The 18,985-nt window shown below is 46.8% G+C and overlaps 1 protein-coding gene across 4 annotated transcripts in view; it reads left to right on the forward strand.

Annotated features, from left to right (window-relative positions):
* Positions 1 to 3,399: 3,399 nt before the first annotated feature.
* The window catches only part of ssbp1 (single-stranded DNA binding protein 1), a 71,349-nt gene continuing 55,763 nt past the window's right edge, over positions 3,400 to 18,985 (forward strand). For 3 of the 4 annotated variants that reach the window (XM_078203004.1, XM_078203005.1, XM_078203006.1), the window contains exon 1: positions 3,406 to 3,540. In XM_078203004.1, coding sequence (XP_078059130.1) covers positions 3,447 to 3,540 — 94 coding nt within the window. In that variant the 5' untranslated portion in view covers positions 3,406 to 3,446. Of the gene's footprint in view, positions 3,541 to 18,985 lie in introns of all 4 variants that reach the window. The other variant, XM_078203007.1, reaches the window with a different exon arrangement.

An 18,985-nucleotide genomic window follows, 5' to 3' on the forward strand; every position in this document is an offset into this window, starting at 1 on the left:
CACTTGCGTTGCCACTTTCAGTGTGTACCTGTACACTCAGATCCCTCTGCCTATCAATACTCTTAAGGGTTCTGCCACTTACTGTATATTTCTGATCTTTATTAGACCTTCCAAAATGTATTACCTCACATTTGTCCGGATTAAACTCCATCTGTCATTTCTCCGCCCAAGCCTCCAACTGATCTATATCCTGCTGTACCCTCTGATGGTCCTCATCGCTGTCCGCAAATCCACCAACCTTTGTGTCATCCGCAACCTACGAATCAACCCAGTTACATTTTCTCCCAAATCATTTTATATATATATATTACAAACAGCAAAGGTCCCAGCACTGATCCCTGAGGAACGCCACTTGTCACAGCCCTCCATTCAGAAACGCACCCTTCCACTGCTACCCTCTGTCTTCTGTGACTGAACCAGTTCTGTATCCACCTTGCCAGCTCACCTCTGATCCCATGCAACTTCACCTTCTGCACCAGTCTGCCACGAGGGACCTGATGGAAAGACAATGTTGTCGAGGAGAATACTGAGATACAGGCTATTAGACTAGACGGGATTGAGGTTCATAAGGAGGAGGTGTTAGCAATTCTGGAAAGTGTGAAAATAGATAAGTCCCCTGGGCCAGATGGGATTTATCCTAGGATTCTCTGGGAAGCTAGGGAGGAGATTGCAGAGCCTTTGGCTTTGATCTTTATGTCATCATTGTCTACAGGAATAGTGCCAGAAGACTGGAGGATAGCAAATGGTGTCCCCTTGTTCAAGAAGGGGAGTAGAGACAACCCTGGTAATTATAGACCAGTGAACCTTACTTCTGTTGTGGGCAAAGTTTTGGAAAGGATTATAAGAGATAGGATTTATAATCATCTAGAAAGGAACAATTTGATTTGGGGATAGTCAATACGGTTTTGTGAAGGGTAGGTCGTGCCTCACAAACCTTATTGAGTTCTTTGAGAAGGCGACCAAAGAAGTGGATGAGGGTAAAGCAGTTGATGTGGTGTATATGGATTTCAGTAAAGCGTTTGATAAGGTTCCCCACGGTAAACTATTGCAGGGAATTGAGAGTGATTTTGCGGTTTGGATCAGAAATTGGCTGGTTGTAAGAAGACAGAGGGTGGTGGTTGATGGGAAATGTTCATCCTGGAGTTCAGTTACTAGTGGTGTACCACAAGGATCTGTTTTAGGGTCACTGCTGTTTGTCATTTTTATAAATGACCTGGATGAGGGCGTAGAAGGCTGGGTTAGTAAATTTGCAGATGACACTAAAGTCAGTGGAGTTGTAGACAGTGCGGAAGGATGTTGCAGGTTACAGAGGAACATAGATAAGCTGCAGAGCTGGGCTGAGAGGTGGCAAATGGAGTTTAATGCGGAAAAGTGTGAGGTGATTCACTTTGGAAGGAGTAACAAGAATACAGAGTACTGGGCTAATGGTAAGACACTTGGTAGTGTGGATGAGCAGAGAGATCTGGGTGTCCATGTGCATAGATCCCTGAAAGTTGGCACCCAGGTAGATAGGGTTGTTAAGAAGGCGTACAATGTGTTAGCTTTTATTGGTAGAGGGATTGAGTTTCGGAGCCATGATGTCATGTTGCAGCTGTACAAAACTCTGGTGCGGCCGCACTTGGAGTATTGCGTACAGTTCTGGTCGCCGCATTATAGGAAGGATGTGGAAGCATTGGAAAGGGTGCAGAGGAGATTTACCAGGATGTTGCCTGGTATGGTGGGAAGGTCTTATGAGGAAAGGCTGAGTGACTTGAGGCTGTTTTCGTTAGAGAGAATTAGGTTAAGAGGTAGGTGACTTAATAGAGGCATACAAGATGATCAGAGGATTAGATAGGGTGGATAGTGAGAGCCTTTTTCCTCGGATGGTGTTGGCTATCACGAGGGGACATAGCTTTAAATTGAGGGGTGATAGATATCCCTTGGGTCACTGTCTGTGTGGAGTTTGCACATTCTCCTCGTGTCTGCGTGGGTTTCCTCTGGGTGCTCCGGTTTCCTCCCTCAGTCCAAAAATGTGCGGGTTAGGTTGATTGGCCATGCTAAAAATTGCCCTTAGTGTCCTGAGATGTGTAGGTTAGAGGGATTAGTGGGTAAATATGTAGGGATATGGGGGTAGGGCCTGGGTGGGATTGTGGTCAGTGCAGACTCGATGGGCCGAATGGCCTCTTTCTGTACTGTAGGGTTTCTATGATTTCTATGATATAGGACAGATGTCAGAGGTAGGTTCTTTACTCAGAGTAGTAACGGCGTGGAATGCCCTGCCTGCAACAGTAGTGGACTCGTCAACATTAAGGGCATTTAAAGGGTCATTGGATAAACATATGGATGATATTGGAATAGAGTAGGTTAGATGGGCTTTAGATTGGTTTCACTGGTCAGCGCAACATCGAGGGCCAAAGGGCCTGTACTGCGCTGTGATGTTCTATGTTCTATTGTCAAAGGCCTTACTAAAGTCCATGTAGACAACATCCACTGCTCTACCCTCATCAATCATCTTCGTCACTTCCGCAAAAATCTCGATCAAGTTAGTGAGACATGACCTCCCATTCACAAAACCATGTTGCCTCTTGCTAATACGTCCACTTATTTCCAAGTGGGAGTATATCCTGTCTTGAAGAATCCTCTCCAATAATTTCCCTACCATTGACGTAAGGCTCACCGGCCTGTAATTACCTGGATTAATCTTGCTACCCTTCTTAAACAAAGGACCAACACTAGCTATTCTCCAATCCTCTGGGACCTCCCCTGTATGTGGAGATGCTGGCGTTGGACTGGGGTAAACACAGTAAGGAGTCTAACAACAGGTTAAAGTCCAACGGGTTTATTTGGTAGCAAACGCCACTAGCTTTCGAGGGCTACTCCTTCGTCAGATGGAGTGGAAATCTGCCCTCCCCTGTAGCCAGTGAGGATACAAAGATTTCTCTCCAGGCCCCAGCAATTTCCTCCCTTGCCTCACTCAGTATTTTGGGGTATATCCCATCAGGCCCTGGAGACTTGTTCACCTTAATGTTTCTCAAGAACCCCAATACCACCTCCTTTTTGATCTCAACGTGACTCAAACTATCTACACACCCTTTTCCAAATTCATTGTCCACCAAATCCTTCTCTTTGGTGAATACTGACACAAAGTGCTCATTTAATACCTCGCCCGTTTCCTCTGGCTCCACGCATAGATTCCCTCCCCTCCCTTGGGTGGGCCAACCCTCTCCCTGGCTACCCTCTTGCTCTTTATATATGTATAAAAAGCATTGAGACATTTACGTTGGACTGTGATTGGATGTTGTCATATTGGGAGGCATTCTCACTGAACTGCATGTTGAATCTTTGCCAGATGTATTTGGCTGGTCAGTGAGATTGCTATCAAACTGCTGAGATAATTCATTGTCTTTTTTTTCTTTCCAGCCCTGAACCGGGTCCAGCTGCTTGGCCGGGTTGGGCAGGACCCTGTGATGCGACAGGTCGATGGGAAGAATCCTGTAACGATCTTCTCATTGGCAACCAATGAAATGTGGCGATCGGGAGACAGTGATACTTTTGCAACAGGTAGTGACGCCCAATTCCAAATACTTTACAATTTCCAGTTAATGTTTTCTGCTGAGAGTCTGACTGTTACGTATTTTTTTGTGCTCTGGGATGTGAGCATCTGCGGGGCAGAAATTGGCAACTCACGCAACATTTTAAAAAGTCCTCATTAATTGAGCTCGTTAACACTGCTGCAAACCATAAAGCATTGGCAAGCAATTCTAACGAGATATGGGTCAGGTTTTTAGTATGGTGGGGTTTCCCTTGGCACAATCAAAGGAGTCAGCAGTGAACACATCCTGGTTTATAGTGCCCACAGCCATTATACACACTCCACAAATGTTAATCAGCAGGACATGGGGCTTCCATCTCTCGCTCAGTCTGATTGGCCAGCAGCTTAGTTCCTGCAGTGCCAGAAACTGCATTGAACAGGACTGGGACTGCAAGAGTCTCAGTCCCAGCTATCCAGGACCAGGCCCCACCTCGGGGTCGGGAGAGAAAGAGAGGCCCAGGAGGGAATGCAGAGCGACGTGGGGTGTTGGTAGAAAGACCAGATGGTGGGAGAACTGCAAGGGCCAATCCTTTTTGGATGTGGGTGCCCAATGTTAAAAGGAGGCTGCTAATGGAGGCACTTCTTCTGGCTCAAGGCCTGAACAGAGTCACCTTTTAGCTGGTGTGAGCTGCCCTTGAACTCCTTCCAGCAGCCTGAAAATTGAGGCTGGATGGGAAGCAGCCCCAACATGGTCAATAACGGTTCACTTGAGGGCCTCAGCCATGGCAGACAGACTGGTCTAGGTTTCGCTTGTCCCAGCATAAAATTTCAGACTGGGCAGGAAGCTGGTGGGGAGGCCATCTGAGGAATTTTGTGGTTATTCTCCACCTATATGGATGGGGACTGCAATGCACGGCATTGCAGAGGTGGGGTGGAGCAGGGTTTGAAATGTGTATACTTCAATGCCAGGAGTATTCGCAATAAAGTGGGTGAACTTGCAGCGTGGATCAGTACCTGGGACTTCGATGTTGTGGCTATTTCAGAGACATGGATAGAGCAGGGGCAGGAATGGATGCTGCAGGTCCCGGGGTTCAAATGTTTTAGTCGAAGTAGGGAAGGAGGTAGAAGAGGGGGAGGGGTAGCATTATTGGTCAGAGATTGTATCACAGTGTCAGAGAGGAGGTTTGATGAGGACTTATCTGTTGAGGTAGTATGGGCGGAGATTAGAAATAGGAGAGGAGAGGTCACCCTGTTGGGAGTCTTTTATAGACCTCCTAAAAGTTCTAGAGAGGTTGAGGAAAGGATTGCGGAGTCAATCCTGCTTAGGAGTGAAAGTAATAGGGCAATTGTTATGGGGGATTTTAACTTGACTAATATTGACTGGAATTGTTATAGCTCTAGCTCGTTAGAGGGGTCAGTTTTTGTTCAAAGCGTGCAGGAAGGTTTTTTGATTCAGTATGTAGACAGGCCAACTAGAGGTGAGGCTATATTGGATCTGGTGCTGGGAAATGAGCCAGACCAGGTGCTAGACTTGGAAGTTGGTGTGCATTTTGGTGATAGTGACCACAATTCGGTTACGTTCACCTTAGTGATGGAAAGGGATAGGCATGAACCTCGGGCCAGTGGTTTTAGCTGGGGGAAGGGTAATTATGAGGCTATTAGGAGAGAATTAGGAAACATAGGTTGGACTAGGAGATTACAGGGACTGGGAACGTCCGACATGTGGAGTTTTTTCAAGGAGCAGCTACTGCGAGTCTGTGATAGGTATGTCCCTGTCAGGCAAGGAGGAATTGGTAGGGCTAGGGAACCGTGGTGCACCAAAAAAGTTTCTTTGTTGGTTAAAAAGAAAAAGGAGGCTTATGTTCGGATGAGACGTGAGCACTCGGGTAGTGCACTAGAAAGCTTTAGATTGGCTAAGAGGGAGTTGAAGAGCGAGCTTAGAAGGGCTAAAAGGGGACATGAGAAGACTTTGGCGGATAGGGTTAAAGAGAATCCTAAGGCGTTCTATAGGTATGTCAAGAACAGAAGGTTGGTTAGGGCAAGTTTAGGGCCAGTTATAGATGGCAGAGGGAAGTTATGTGTGGAACCGGAGGAGATTGGTGAAGCATTGAACCAATATTTCTCTTCGGTGTTCACGCAAGGGGACATGAATATAGCTGAGGAGGACACTGGGTTGCAAGGGAGTAGAATAGACAGTATTACAGTTGATAAGGAGGATGTGCAGGATATTCTGGAGGGTCTGAAAATAGATAAATCCCCTGGTCCGGATGGGATTTATCCAAGGATTCTCTGGGAGGCAAGAGAAGTGATTGCAGAGCCTCTGGCTCTGATCTTCAGGTCGTCGTTGGCCTCTGGTATAGTACCAGAAGATTGGAGGTTAGCGAATGTTGTCCCATTGTTTAAGAAGGGGAACAGAGACTTCCCCGGGAATTATAGACCGGTGAGTCTCACTTCTGTTGTCGGCAAGATGTTGGAAAAAATTATAAGGGATAGGATTTATAGTTATTTGGAGAGTAATGAATTGATAGGTGATAGTCAGCATGGTTTTGTGGCAGGTAGGTCGTGCCTTACTAACCTTATTGAGTTTTTTGAGAAAGTGACCAAGGAGGTGGATGGGGGCAAGGCAGTGGACGTGGTATATATGGATTTTAGTAAGGCGTTTGATAAGGTTCACCATGGTAGGCTTCTGCAGAAAATGCAGATGTATGGGATTGGGGGTGATCTAGGAAATTGGATCAGGAATTGGCTAGCGGATAGGAAACAGAGGGTGGTGGTTGATAGTAAATATTCATCATGGAGTGCGGTTACAAGTGGTGTACCTCAGGGATCTGTTTTGGGGCCACTGCTGTTTGTAATATTTATTAATGATCTGGATGAGGGTATAGTTGGGTGGATTAGCAAATTTGCTGATGACACCAAAGTCGGTGGTGTGGTAGACAGTGAGGAAGGGTGTCGTAGTTTGCAGGAAGACTTAGACAGGTTGCAAAGTTGGGCCGAGAGGTGGCGGATGGAGTTTAATGCGGAGAAGTGTGAGGTAATTCACTATGGTAGGAATAACAGATGTGTTGAGTATAGGGCTAACGGGAGGACTTTGAATAGTGTGGAGGAGCAGAGGGATCTAGGTGTATGTGTGCATAGATCCCTGAAAGTTGGGAATCAAGTAGATAAGGTTGTTAAGAAGGCATATGGTGTCTTGGCGTTTATTGGTAGGGGGATTGAATTTAGGAGTCGTAGCGTTATGTTGCAACTGTACACAACTCTGGTGCGGCCGCACTTGGAGTACTGTGTGCAGTTCTGGTCCCCACATTACAGGAAGGATGTGGAGGCTTTGGAGAGGGTGCAGAGGAGGTTTACCAGGATGTTGCCTGGTATGGAGGGGAGATCCTATGAGGAGAGGCTGAGGGATTTGGGATTGTTTTCGCTGGAAAGGCGGCGGCTAAGAGGGGATCTTATTGAAACATATAAGATGATTAGAGGTTTAGATAGGGTGGATAGTGATAGCCTTTTTCCTCTAATGGAGAAATCCAGCACGAGGGGGCATGGCTTTAAATTGAGGGGGGGTAGTTATAGAACCGATGTCAGGGGTAGGTTCTTTACCCAGAGGGTGGTGAGGGATTGGAATGCCCTGCCAGCATCAGTTGTAAATGCGCCTAGTTTGGGGGCGTTTAAGAGATCCGTAGATAGGTTCATGGACGAAAAGAAATTGGTTTAGGTTGGAGGGTCACAGTTTTTTTTTAACTGGTCGGTGCAACATCGTGGGCCGAAGGGCCTGTTCTGCGCTGTAATGTTCTATGTTCTATGTATAAGGGAACACAGAATTGTGCCTATAGAAGAGACCATCAAAGATGTCACATAGATGGGACCTTTTCACCAGTGTTGCCTACATGAGGTTCTGGGCATCATATGGAGAGACAGCATCGCAAAGAAAAATTACTACAGAGAACTGGGTATTGTCACAGAATCATAGAATCCCTATTGTGCAGAAGGAGGCCATTTGACCCATCAAGTCTGTACCAACCACAATCCCACCCAGGCCCTATTCCTGTAACCCCACATATTTACCCTGCTAGTCCCCTGACTAGGGTCAATTTAGCATGGCCAATCACCCTAACTCGCACATATTTGGACTGTGGGAGGAAACCGGAGCACCTGGAGGAAACCCACACAAATACGGAGAGAATGTGCAAACTCCACACAGACTGTGGCTCGAGTCCGGAATTGAATCCGGGTCTCTGGCACTGTGAGACAGCAGTGCTAACCACTGTGCCGCCCTTGAAATGGAGGGACTGGCAATTCACAGATTTTTCCTCCCTTTTTGGCACCACAATTCTGAAAAAGATGTGGCCAGTCACACAAGATTTGGTGATGTAGTTTTAAGGAGGATCTTCAAGAGCAGGGCAGCACCTAGGCTAGACCAATGGACCAGAGCTGGTGATGGAGTCTTGCTGCCCCTTTGTGTGCGTGGGGCGAGAAGAATAAAGTCTAAGTAAAATGATCAGCTTAATATGTAATAGGTCCATTCAAAAGTCTGATGGCAGCAAGGAAGAAGCTGTTCTTGAGTCAGTTGGTACGTGTTCTCAGATTTTTGTATCTTTTTCCTGACGGAAGCTGAAAGAGAGAATGTCCGGAGTGCGTGGGGTCCTTGATTATGCTGGCAGCTTTGCCGAAGAAGGGGGGGAAGTGTAGACGGAGTCAATGGAGGGAGGGAGTCGGAGGTTGGTTTGCATGATGGACTGGGCTACATTCGCAACCCTTTGTAGTTTCTTGCAGTCTTGGTCAGAGCAGGAGTCATGCCAAGCTCTGGTATTTTTCTCTGTAAAAATTGGTGAGAATCTTAGCGACATGCTGAATTTCCTTCATCTCCTGAGAAAGTAGAGGCATTGGCATGGAGGGACCGGCACAGTAAGAAGTCTTAACACCAAGTTAAAGTCCAAAAGGTTTATTTGGTAGCACAAGCTTTCGGAGTGTTGCTTCTACAGGTGAGTGAAGAGTTGTGTCCACAAACAGGGCATATATAGACACAAACTCAATTTACAAGATAATGGTTGGAATGCGAGTCTTTACAGGTAATCAAGTCTTTACAGGTACAGACAAGGTGAGTGGAGAGAGGGTTAAGCACAGGTTAAAGAGGTGTGAATGGTCTCCAGCCAGGACAGTTAGTGAGATTTTGCAAGCCCAGGCAAGTCATGGGCGTTACAGATAGTGGGACATGAACCCAAGATCTCGGTTGACGCCATCCTCATGTGTGCGGAACTTGGCTATCAGTTTCTGCTCAGCGACTCTGTATTGTCGTGTGTCGTGAAGGCCGCCTTGGAGAACGCATACCCGAAGATCAGAGGCTGAATGCCCGTGACTGCTGAAGTGTTCCCCAACAGGAAGAGAACACTCCTGCCTGGTGATTGTTGAGCGGTGTCCATTCATCCGTTGTCGTAGCGTCTGCATGGCCTTGCCACACTACCAGAAGGACGTGGAGGCTTTGGAGAGAGTACAGAGAAGGTTTACCAGCACGTTGCCTGGTATGGAAGGTCTTATCGATGAGGAGAGATTAAGTAAAGTGGGGTTGTTCTCCCTGGAAAGACGGAGGATGAGGGGCGACCTAATAGAGGTGTATAAAATTATGAAGGGCATAGATAGAGTGAACAGTGGGAAGCTTTTTCACAGGTCAGAGGTGACGAACACAAGGGGTGAGGGGGGCAAGGTTCAACACAGATGTCAAGGGGATGTATTTTACACAGAGGGTGGTGGGGGCCTGGAATGCACTGCAAAGCAAGGTGATTGAGGCGGACACGCTGGGATCGTTTATGACTTATTTAGATAACCACATGAACAGACTGGGAATAGAGGGATACAAAAGAATGGTCTAGTGGGCACATGAGCGGCGCGGGCTTGGAGGGCCGAAGGGCCTGTTCCTGTGCTGTATTGTTTTTTGTTTGTTTGTGGGGGATGCTGGTGTAGAGTGCTGAGACATCCATTGTGACGAGGAGTGCTCCCGGTTCAACTACTCCATGTGTGCTCAGTTTCTGTAGGAAGTCCGTAGTGTCGCAACAGAAGGCAGGCGAATGAGGCTGCAGGAGTTCTTCAACAAACCCCAAGAGGCCAACAGCAAACACAATGAGATAGCCAGTGAACCGGAACAGCCAACAGAGAGATTCACGGTGCAGCAACCAAAGAGGAAAGAGTCGAATTGGACTCCTCTGGAAGGCCGCTGCCCTCGACTCGACATGTATGCCCAAGCCATCAGGAGGTGCATCAATGCCAGATTCATCAGCCGCACTCACAAGACAGCCCCGAACGTCACCCAAGCACAACGCAACGCCATTCGTGCTCTCAAGACCAACCGCAACATTGTCATCAAACCAGCAGACAAAGGAGGGGCCACTGCCACACTGAACAGAACGGATTACTGCAAAGAAGTCTGAATCAGGATCCTACACTGCAGAAGGAGGCCATTCAGCCCATTGGGTCTCCACTAAATACAACCCCACCCAGGTCCTATCCCCATGCTGGTCCCCCTGACACTAAGGGGCAATTTAGCATGGCCAATCCACCTAACCCGCACATCTTTGGACTGTGGGAAGAAACTGGAGCACCCTGAGGAAACCCACGCAGACACGGGGAGAACGTGCAGACTCCGTACAGACAGTGGCCCAAGCCGGGAATCGAACCTGGCGCTGTGACGCAGCAGTGCTAACCACTGTGCTGCCCCGACAACTGTACAAGTGTACCGACGACAACTGAATAACGACGAACACTACAGACAGTTACCCGCAGATCCGACCAAAAAGCACACCCATCAACTCAACAGACTGATCAAGACCTTTGATCCGGACCTTCAGAGCTCCCTCGATGCTCTCATTCCACATTCTCCCCACATTGGAGATCTCTACTGCCTCCCGAAGATACACAAGGCCAACACACCCGGCCGTCCCATCGTATCAGGCAATGGGACCCTGTGTGAGAACCTCTCCTGGTAGGTCGAGGGCATCCTGAAACCCATTGTACAAAGAACCCCCAGCTTCTGTCGCGACACTACGGACTTCCTACAGAAACTCAGCACACATGGAGCAGTTGAACCAGGAGCACTCCTCGTCACAATGGATGTCTCGGCACTCCACCAGCATCCCCCACGACGACGGCATTGCTGCAACTGCCTCAGTACTCAATGCCGACAACTGCCAATCTCCAAATCCAATTCTATAACTCGTCCGCTTCATCCTGGATCACAACATTTTCACCTTCAACAACCCGTTCTTCATCCAGACACACGGAACAGCCATGGGGATCAAATTCGCACCTCAATATGCTAACATCTTCATGCACAGGTTCGAACAAGACCTCTTCACCGCACAGGACCTTCAACTGACGCTATAAGCTAGATACATTGATGACATTTTCTTCCTTTGGACTCATGGTGAACAATCACTGAAACAACTATATGATGACATCAAAAGTTCCATCCCACCATTAGACTCACCATGGACTACTCTCTGGAATCGGTTGCATTCTTGGACACAGGCATCTCCATTAAGGAGGATCACCTCAGCACCTCACTGTACTGCAAGCCCACAGATAACCTCACGATGCTCCACTTCTCCAGCTTCCACCCTAAACACGTTAAAGAAGCCATCTGCTGCGGACAAGCCTTCTGTATACACAGGATCTGCTCCGATGAGGAGGATCGCAACAGACACTTACAGATGCTGAAAGACGCCCTCATAAGAACAGGATAAGGCACTCGAATCATCGATCGACAGTTCCGACGCGCCGCAGCGTAAAACCGCACCGACCTCCTCTGAAGACAAACAGGGACACGGCAGACAGAGTACCCTTCGTCGTCCAGTACTTCCCCGGAGTGGAGAAGCTACGAAATCTTCTCCGGAGCCTTCAACAGGTCATCAATGAAGATGAACATCTCGCCAAGGTCATCCCCACACCCCCACTTCTTGCCTTCAAACCGTACAACCTCAACCAGACCTTTGTCCGCAGCAAACTACCGAGCCTTCAGGAGAAGAATGACCACGACACCACAGAACCCTGCCACAGCAACCTCTGCAAGACGTGCCGGATCATCGACACGGATGCCATCATCTCACATGAGAACACCATCCACCAGGTACACGGTACACACTCTTGCGACTCGACCAACATTGTCTGCCTAATACGCTGCAGGAAAGGATGTCCCGAGGCATGGTACATTGGGGAGACCATGCAGATGCTACGACAACAGATGGATGAACACTGCTCGACAATCACCAGGCAGGAGTGTTCTCTTCCTGTCGGGGAACACTTCAGCAGTCCCCGGGACCTGATGAAGTGTATCCCAGGACATAGTGGGAGGCTAGGGAGGAAATTGCTGGAAAATGGCAAATGTACCTCTGTTTAAAAAGGGCTGCAGGGAAAAGCCTGGGAACTACAGGCCAGTGAGCCTCACATCTGTGGTGGGTAACTTGTTGGAAGGTATTTTGAGAGACCGGATCTAAAGGCATTTAGGGATGCAAGGACTGATTAGGGACAGTCAGCATGGCTTTGTGAGTGGAAAATCATGTCTCACAAATTTAATTGAGTTTTTTGAGGGGGTAACCAAGAAGGTAGATGAGGGCAGTGCAGTTGATGTTGTCTACATGGACTTCAGCAAGGCCTTTGACAAGGTACCGCATGGTAGATTGTTGCATAAGGTTAAATCTCACAGGATCCAGGGTGAGGTAGCTAAATGGATACAAAATTGGCTTCTTGACAGAAGTCAGAGGGTGGTTGTAGAGGGTTGTTTTTCAAACTGGAGGCCTGTGACCAGCCGTGTCCCTCAGGGGTTAGTGCTGGGTCCACTGTTATTTGTCATTTATATTAATGATTTGGATGAGAATATAGGAGGCATGGTTAGTAAGTTTGCAGGTGACACCAAGATTCGTGGCATAGTGGACAGTGAAGAAGGTTATCTCGGATTGCAATGGGATCTTGATCAATTGGGCCAGTGGGCTGACGAATGGCAGATGGAATTTAATTTATACAAATGCCCTCGCAAAACAAATGATGCATTTTGGTCGAATGAACCAGGGTCGGACTTACTTAGTTAATGGTAGGGCGTTGGGGAGAGTTACAGAACAAAGAGATCTAGGGGTACATGTTCATAGTTCCTTGAAAGTGGAGTCACAGTTGGACAGAGTGGTGAAAAAGGCATTCGTCATGCTTGGTTTCATCGGTCAGAACATTGAAGACAGGAGTTGGGACGTCTTGTTGAAGTTGTACAATACATTGGTAAGGCCACACTTGGAATACTGTATGCAGTTCTGGTCACCCTATTATAGAAAGGATATTAATAAATTAGAAAGAGTGTAGAAAAGATTTATTAGATTGCTACTGGGACTTGATGGTTTGAGTTATAAGGAGAGGCTGGATAGACTGGGACTTTTTTCTCTGGAGCATAGGAGGCTGAGGGGTGATCTTATAGAGGTCTATAAAATAATGAGGGGCACAGATCAGCTAGATAGTCAATATCTTTTCCCAAAGGTAGGGGAGTCTAAAACTAGAGGGCATAGGTTTAAGGTGAGAGGGGAGAGATACAAAAGTGTCCAGAGGGGCAATTCTTTCACACAGAGGGTGGTGAGTGTCTGGAACAAGCTGCCAGAGGTAGTAGTAGAGGCAGGTATAATTTTGTCTTTTAAAAAGCATTTAGATAGTTACATGGATAAGATGGGTTTAGAGGGATATGGGCCAAATGCAGGCAATTGGGATTAGCTTCGGGGTTTAAAATAAAAAGAGCGGCATGGACAAGTTGGGCCGAAGGGCCTGTTTCCATGCTGTAAACCTCTGACTCAGTCACGGGCGTTCAGCCTCTGATCTTCAGGTAAGTGTTCTCCAAGGCGGCCTTCACGAAACACGACAATGCAGAATCGCAGAGCGAAAAGTGAGAGTAAGAAGTTTCACAACACCAGGTTAAAGTCCAACAGGTTTATTTGACAGCACTCGCTTTTGGAGTCTTGGGCTTCTTCATCAGGTGAGTGAAGAGCTGTGCTCACAAACAGGGCACATACAGGGGTACATGCCTGTACAAACTCAATTTACAAGATAATGGTTGGAATGCGAGTCTTTGCAGGTAATCGAGTCTTTACAGGTGCAGACAATGTGAGTGGAGAGAGGGTTAAGCACAGGTTAAAGAGATGTGTATTGTCTCCATCCAGGACAGTTAGTGAGATTTTGCAAGCCCAGGCAAGTCATGGGGGTTACAGATAGCGTGACATGAACTCCAGGACTTGGCTATGAGTTTCTGCTCAGTGCCCCTCAGGGCGGCACGGTAGCACAGTGGTTAGCACTGCTGCTTCACAGCTCCAGGGACCTGGGTTCGATTCCCGGCTTGGGTCAATGTCTGTGTGGAGTTTGCACATTCTCCTCGTGTCTGCGTGGGTTTCCTCCGGGTGCTCCGGTTACCTCCCACAGTCCAAAGATGTGCGGGTTAGGTTGATTGGCCATGCTAAAATTGCCCCTTAGTGTCCTGAGATGTGTAGGTTCGAGGGATTAGCGGGTAAAATATGTAGGGGTATGGAGGTAGGGCCTGGGTGGGATTGTGGTCGGTGCAGACTCGATGGGCCAAATGGCATCTTTCTGCACTGTAGGGTTTCTATGATTCTATTTCTATCATTCCATGATTCTGCATTGTCGTGTATCGTGAAGGCCACCTTGGAGAACGCTGGAGATCAGAGGCTGAATGCCCGTGACCGCTGAAGTGTTCCCCGAATGGAAGGGAACATTCCTGCCTGGTGAATGTCGAGTGGTGTTCATTCATCTGTTGTCGTAGCGTCTGCGTGGGGTCTCCCCAATGTACCATGCTTCGGGACATCCTTTCCTGCAGCATATCAAGTAGACAATGTTGGCCGAGTCGCAAGAGTAGGTACCGTGTACCTGGTGGATGGTGTTCTCATGTGAGATGATGGCATCCGTGTCGATGATCCGGCACGTCTTGCAGAGGTTGCTGTGGCGGAGTTCTGTGGTGTCGTTTTGGAGATCCTCTCCACTTGGAGCTGGCAGTTTGCGGTGTCGATGGTAGCCTGAGACTCCGAAAGCTAGTGCTGCCATATAAACCTATTGGACTTTAACCTGGTGTTGTGAGACTTCTTACTCAAAAACTGATAGCCAAATTCCGCACACATGAGGACGACCTCAACTGAGATCTTGGGTTCATGTCCCACTATCTGTAACCCCCATGACTTGCCTGGGCTTGCAAAATCTCACTAACTGTCCTGGCTGGAGACAATACACATCTCTTTAACCTGTGCTTAACCCTCTTTCCACTCACATTGTCTGTACCTGTAAAGACTTGATTACCTGTAAAGATTCGCATTCCAACCATTATCTTGTAAAATGAGTTTGTGTCTGTGTATGCCCTGTTTGTGAACACAACTCCTCACTCACCTGATGAAGGAGCCTGAGGCTCCGAAAGCTAGTGCTGCCAAATAAACCTGTTGGACTTTAACCTGGTGTTGTGAGACTTCTTACTGTGCTTACCCCAGTCCAACGCCGGCATCCCCACATCATGGAGGGACTTGGACAGATGGTTAGTGATCTGAACACCTCGAAACTTGAAGCTCTCGACCATTTCCACTTCATCACCATTGATGTAGACAGGGACATGTCCTCCACTACTTTCCTGAAGTTGATGACTATCTCCTTAGTTTTGCTGACATTGAGGGAGAGATTATTGTCATCACACCATTTCACCAGATTCTCTATTTCTTTCCTGTACTCTGTCCTGTCATTGTTTGAGAACTGCCTTCAGTGACCTGTGTATGTGTACGCCAAGATCTCTCTCTTCATCTATCCTCCTTAGTATATTGCCATTTATTGAGGCTGGATAGACTGGGCCTTTTTTTCTGGAGCGTAGAAGGCTGAGGGGTGACCTTATAGAGGTCTATACAATAATGAGGGGCATAGATCAGCTAGATATCTTTTCCCAAAGGTAGGGGATAGGGCATAGGTTTAAGGTGAGAGGGGAGAGATACAAAAGGGTCCAGAGGGGCAATTCTTTCACACACAGGGTGGTGAGTGTCTGGAACAAGCTGCCAGAAGTAGTAGTAGAGGCGGGTACAAATTTGTCTTTTAAAAGAGCGTTCAGTTACATGGGTAAGATGGGTATAGAGGGATATGGGCCAAATGCGGGCAATTGGGACTAACTTGGGGGGTTTTTAAAAAAGCAGCATGGACAAGTTGGGCTGGAGGGCCTGTTTCCATGCTGTAAACCTCTATGACTCTGTTACCCTGTATCCCATAAGCTTTTACTTTTTGCCCAATCTGTCATGTGGGATCTTGTCAAACACCTTGCTTAAATCCATATACACAACATCCACTATCAAATCCATGCTGACCATCCCTAACTAGTCCATGCCTTTCTACGTGACAGTTAGAATCGATCCTAAAAGATAAGATTTATGAACTTGCCCAACACCAATGTAAGACTAAGTTCGGTATTTCCTTCAATCTCTTTTGAAACAATGGAACTATGTCTGCATTTCTAGTGAAGATTGGAAAATCATCCTCAGGGCATCTGCTATCTCCTCCCTGATCTCCTACAGCAGCCTCAGAGAAACATAGAATCATATGCATGGCACACAAGCCATAGTCCCACTGTGAGCTCAATGAGAATCAGGCATAGCTCGGTGCATAGGATGTGGTCATTGTCTTGCAGTCAGTGGTGATGGGGTTGTTTTGCTTGGTATGGACTGCAGGTAGAATGGTCATTGTCAGGAGAATTATCTGCAACCTGTCATTGGGGAAAAGGTAATCAAGGGGGGAGATACTCAAAGTTCTCCTGGATGGGTTTTCTCTTCTATATGCCACCATGCACACCATTGTACAAACCTGTGTGTTTTAACCTCAAAGTCGACTTAAGATACTTAAACACAATTTCTTTTATTTTGTAGCTCCTTAAGGCAATAGTAAATACTTGCAATGTATAAACCAAGGTTAAACAGTCAAGCTTAAAAGTTCTGTGCCTTAATGCATGGAGCATTTGTAATAAAGTGAATGAACTAATCACGCAGATAGATGTAGACAGGTACAATATAATTGGGATTACAAAAACATGGCTGCAGGGTGACCAGGGATGGGAACGGAATGTCCCAGGATATTCAGTATTTAGGAAGGACAGGCATAAAGGAAAAGGGGCTGGAGTAGCATTGCTGGTTAAAGAGGAAATTAACACAATAGTGAGAAAGGATATTAGCTCTGACAATGTGGAGTCTGTATGGGTAGAGTTGAGAAATACCAAGGTGCAAAAAACATTAGTGGGTGTCATGTATAGACCCCAAAACTGTAGAAGTGATGTTAGAATAGCATTAAACACAAAATTAGAGATGCGTGTGATAAGGAAATATCGGTGATCATGGGTGATTTTAATCTGCACATAGATTAGGCAAATCAAATTAGCCACAATGCCATAGAGGAGGAATGGTTTTCTTGACCAATATGTGGAGGAACCAGCTAGAGAGCAGGCCATCTTAGACTGGGTACTGTGTAATGAGAAGGGAATCATTGCCAATCTAGCTGTGCGAGACCCTTTGGCGATTTGGAGACCCTTTGGGCGGCACGGTAGCACAGTGGTTAGCACTGCTGCTTCACAGCTCCAGGAACCTGGGTTCGATTCCCAGCTTGGGTCACTTGCACATTCTCCTCGTGTCTGCGTGGGTTTCCTCCGGGTGCTCCGGTTTCCTCCCACAGTCCAAAGATGTGTGGGTTAGGTTGATTGGCCATGCTACAAATTGCCCCTTAGCGTCCTGAGATGCGTAGGTTAGAGGGATTAGCGGGTAAATATGTAAGGATATGGGGGTAGGGCCTGGGTGGGATTGTGGTTGGTGCAGACTCGATGGGCCGAATGGCCTCCTTCTGCACTGTAGGATTTCTATGATTTCTATGATGAGCGACCATAGCATGATAGAATTTTTTTATCAAGATGGAGAGTGAAGTAGTTGATTTGGAGACTAGGGTGCTGAAGCTTAATAAAGGAAACTATCAAGATATGAGACGTGAGTTGGCCTTGATAGATTGGGGAGAATTACTTACAGGGGTGACAGTGGATAGGCAATGGCAAGCATTCAAGGAATGATGTTCGAGGGGGACTGTTTGCTAGAGTGGTTAGGGAGGGTGTAAACTAATATAGTAAGAAGTTTAAACTAATATGCCAGGGGGATGGGAATCTATGTAAGGAGCCAGGGAAGGAGGGAGCAAGGACAAAAACAAAAGGTAGAAAAGGGAATAAGAGAAGTGAGAGCAGAGAAACCAAGGACAAAGTTCAAACAGGGCTATAGAGAAAAATACCAATAAACAGTGTTAAGAAGACAAGCTAAAAGGCTTTGCGCATTAATATGCGAAGCATTTACAATAAAGTGGATTGACTAATCATGCAGATTAGCATGCAAGCGGGTATGATATAATTGGGATTACCGAGACATGGCTGCAGGGTAACCAGGGGTGGGAATTGAATGTCCCATGGTATTCAATATTTAGGAAGGTCAGGCATAAAGGAAAAGGTGATGGAGTGGCACTGCTGGTTAAAGAAGAAATTAGCACAATTGTGGGAAAGGATATTAGCTCTGACAACGTGGAATCTGTATGGGTGGAGTTGAGAAATACCAAGGGGCAAAAAACATTAATGGGTATCATATACAGACCTCCAAACTGCAGTGTTGATGTTGGGAATGGCATTAAACATGAAATTGGAAGTGCATGTGATAAGGGAATATCGGTGATCATTGGTGATTTTAACCTGCACATAGATTGGGCAAATCAAATTAGCCACAATGCCACAGAGGAGGAATTCCTGGAGTGTATACGGGATGGTTTTCTTGACCAATATGTGGAGGAACCAACTAGAGAGCAGGCCATCTTAGACTAGGTACTGTGTAATGAGAAGGGAATCATAGCTGTACGAGACCCCTTGGGTCTGAGGATTGGGAGCAGTTTAGAATTCAGCAAAGAAGGACCAAGGAATTGATTAAGCAGGGAAAATACAGTACGAAAGTAAGCTTGCAGGAAATATAAAGACTGACACTAAGTTTCTATAGATACGTGAAGAGAAAGAGGTTGGTGAAGACAAATATCGGTCCCCTTCAGACAGAAACGGGAGAATGTACAATAGGGGACAAAGAAATGGCCGAGCAACTGAATACATACTTTGGTGTTCTCTTCACAAAGGAGGACAAAAATCAGATACCAGAAATGTTGGAGAATGCAAGATTTAGTGAGAGGAAAGAACTGAGGGAGATCAATATTAGTAGAGAAATGGTGCTGGGAAAATTGATGGGATTGAAGGCAAATAAATCCCCAGGGCCTGAAAATCTACATTCCAGACTACTTTAAGGAAATGGCTCTGGAAATAGTGGATGCATTGGTGGTCATCTTTCAGGATTCAGTGGACTCTAGAACAATCCTTGCCGATTGGAGGGCAGCGAATGTCACTCCAATATTTAAAAAGGGAAGTAGAGAGAAAAC

Source organism: Mustelus asterias, unplaced genomic scaffold, assembly GCF_964213995.1.
Source record: "Mustelus asterias unplaced genomic scaffold, sMusAst1.hap1.1 HAP1_SCAFFOLD_112, whole genome shotgun sequence".
Taxonomy (NCBI): domain Eukaryota; kingdom Metazoa; phylum Chordata; class Chondrichthyes; order Carcharhiniformes; family Triakidae; genus Mustelus; species Mustelus asterias.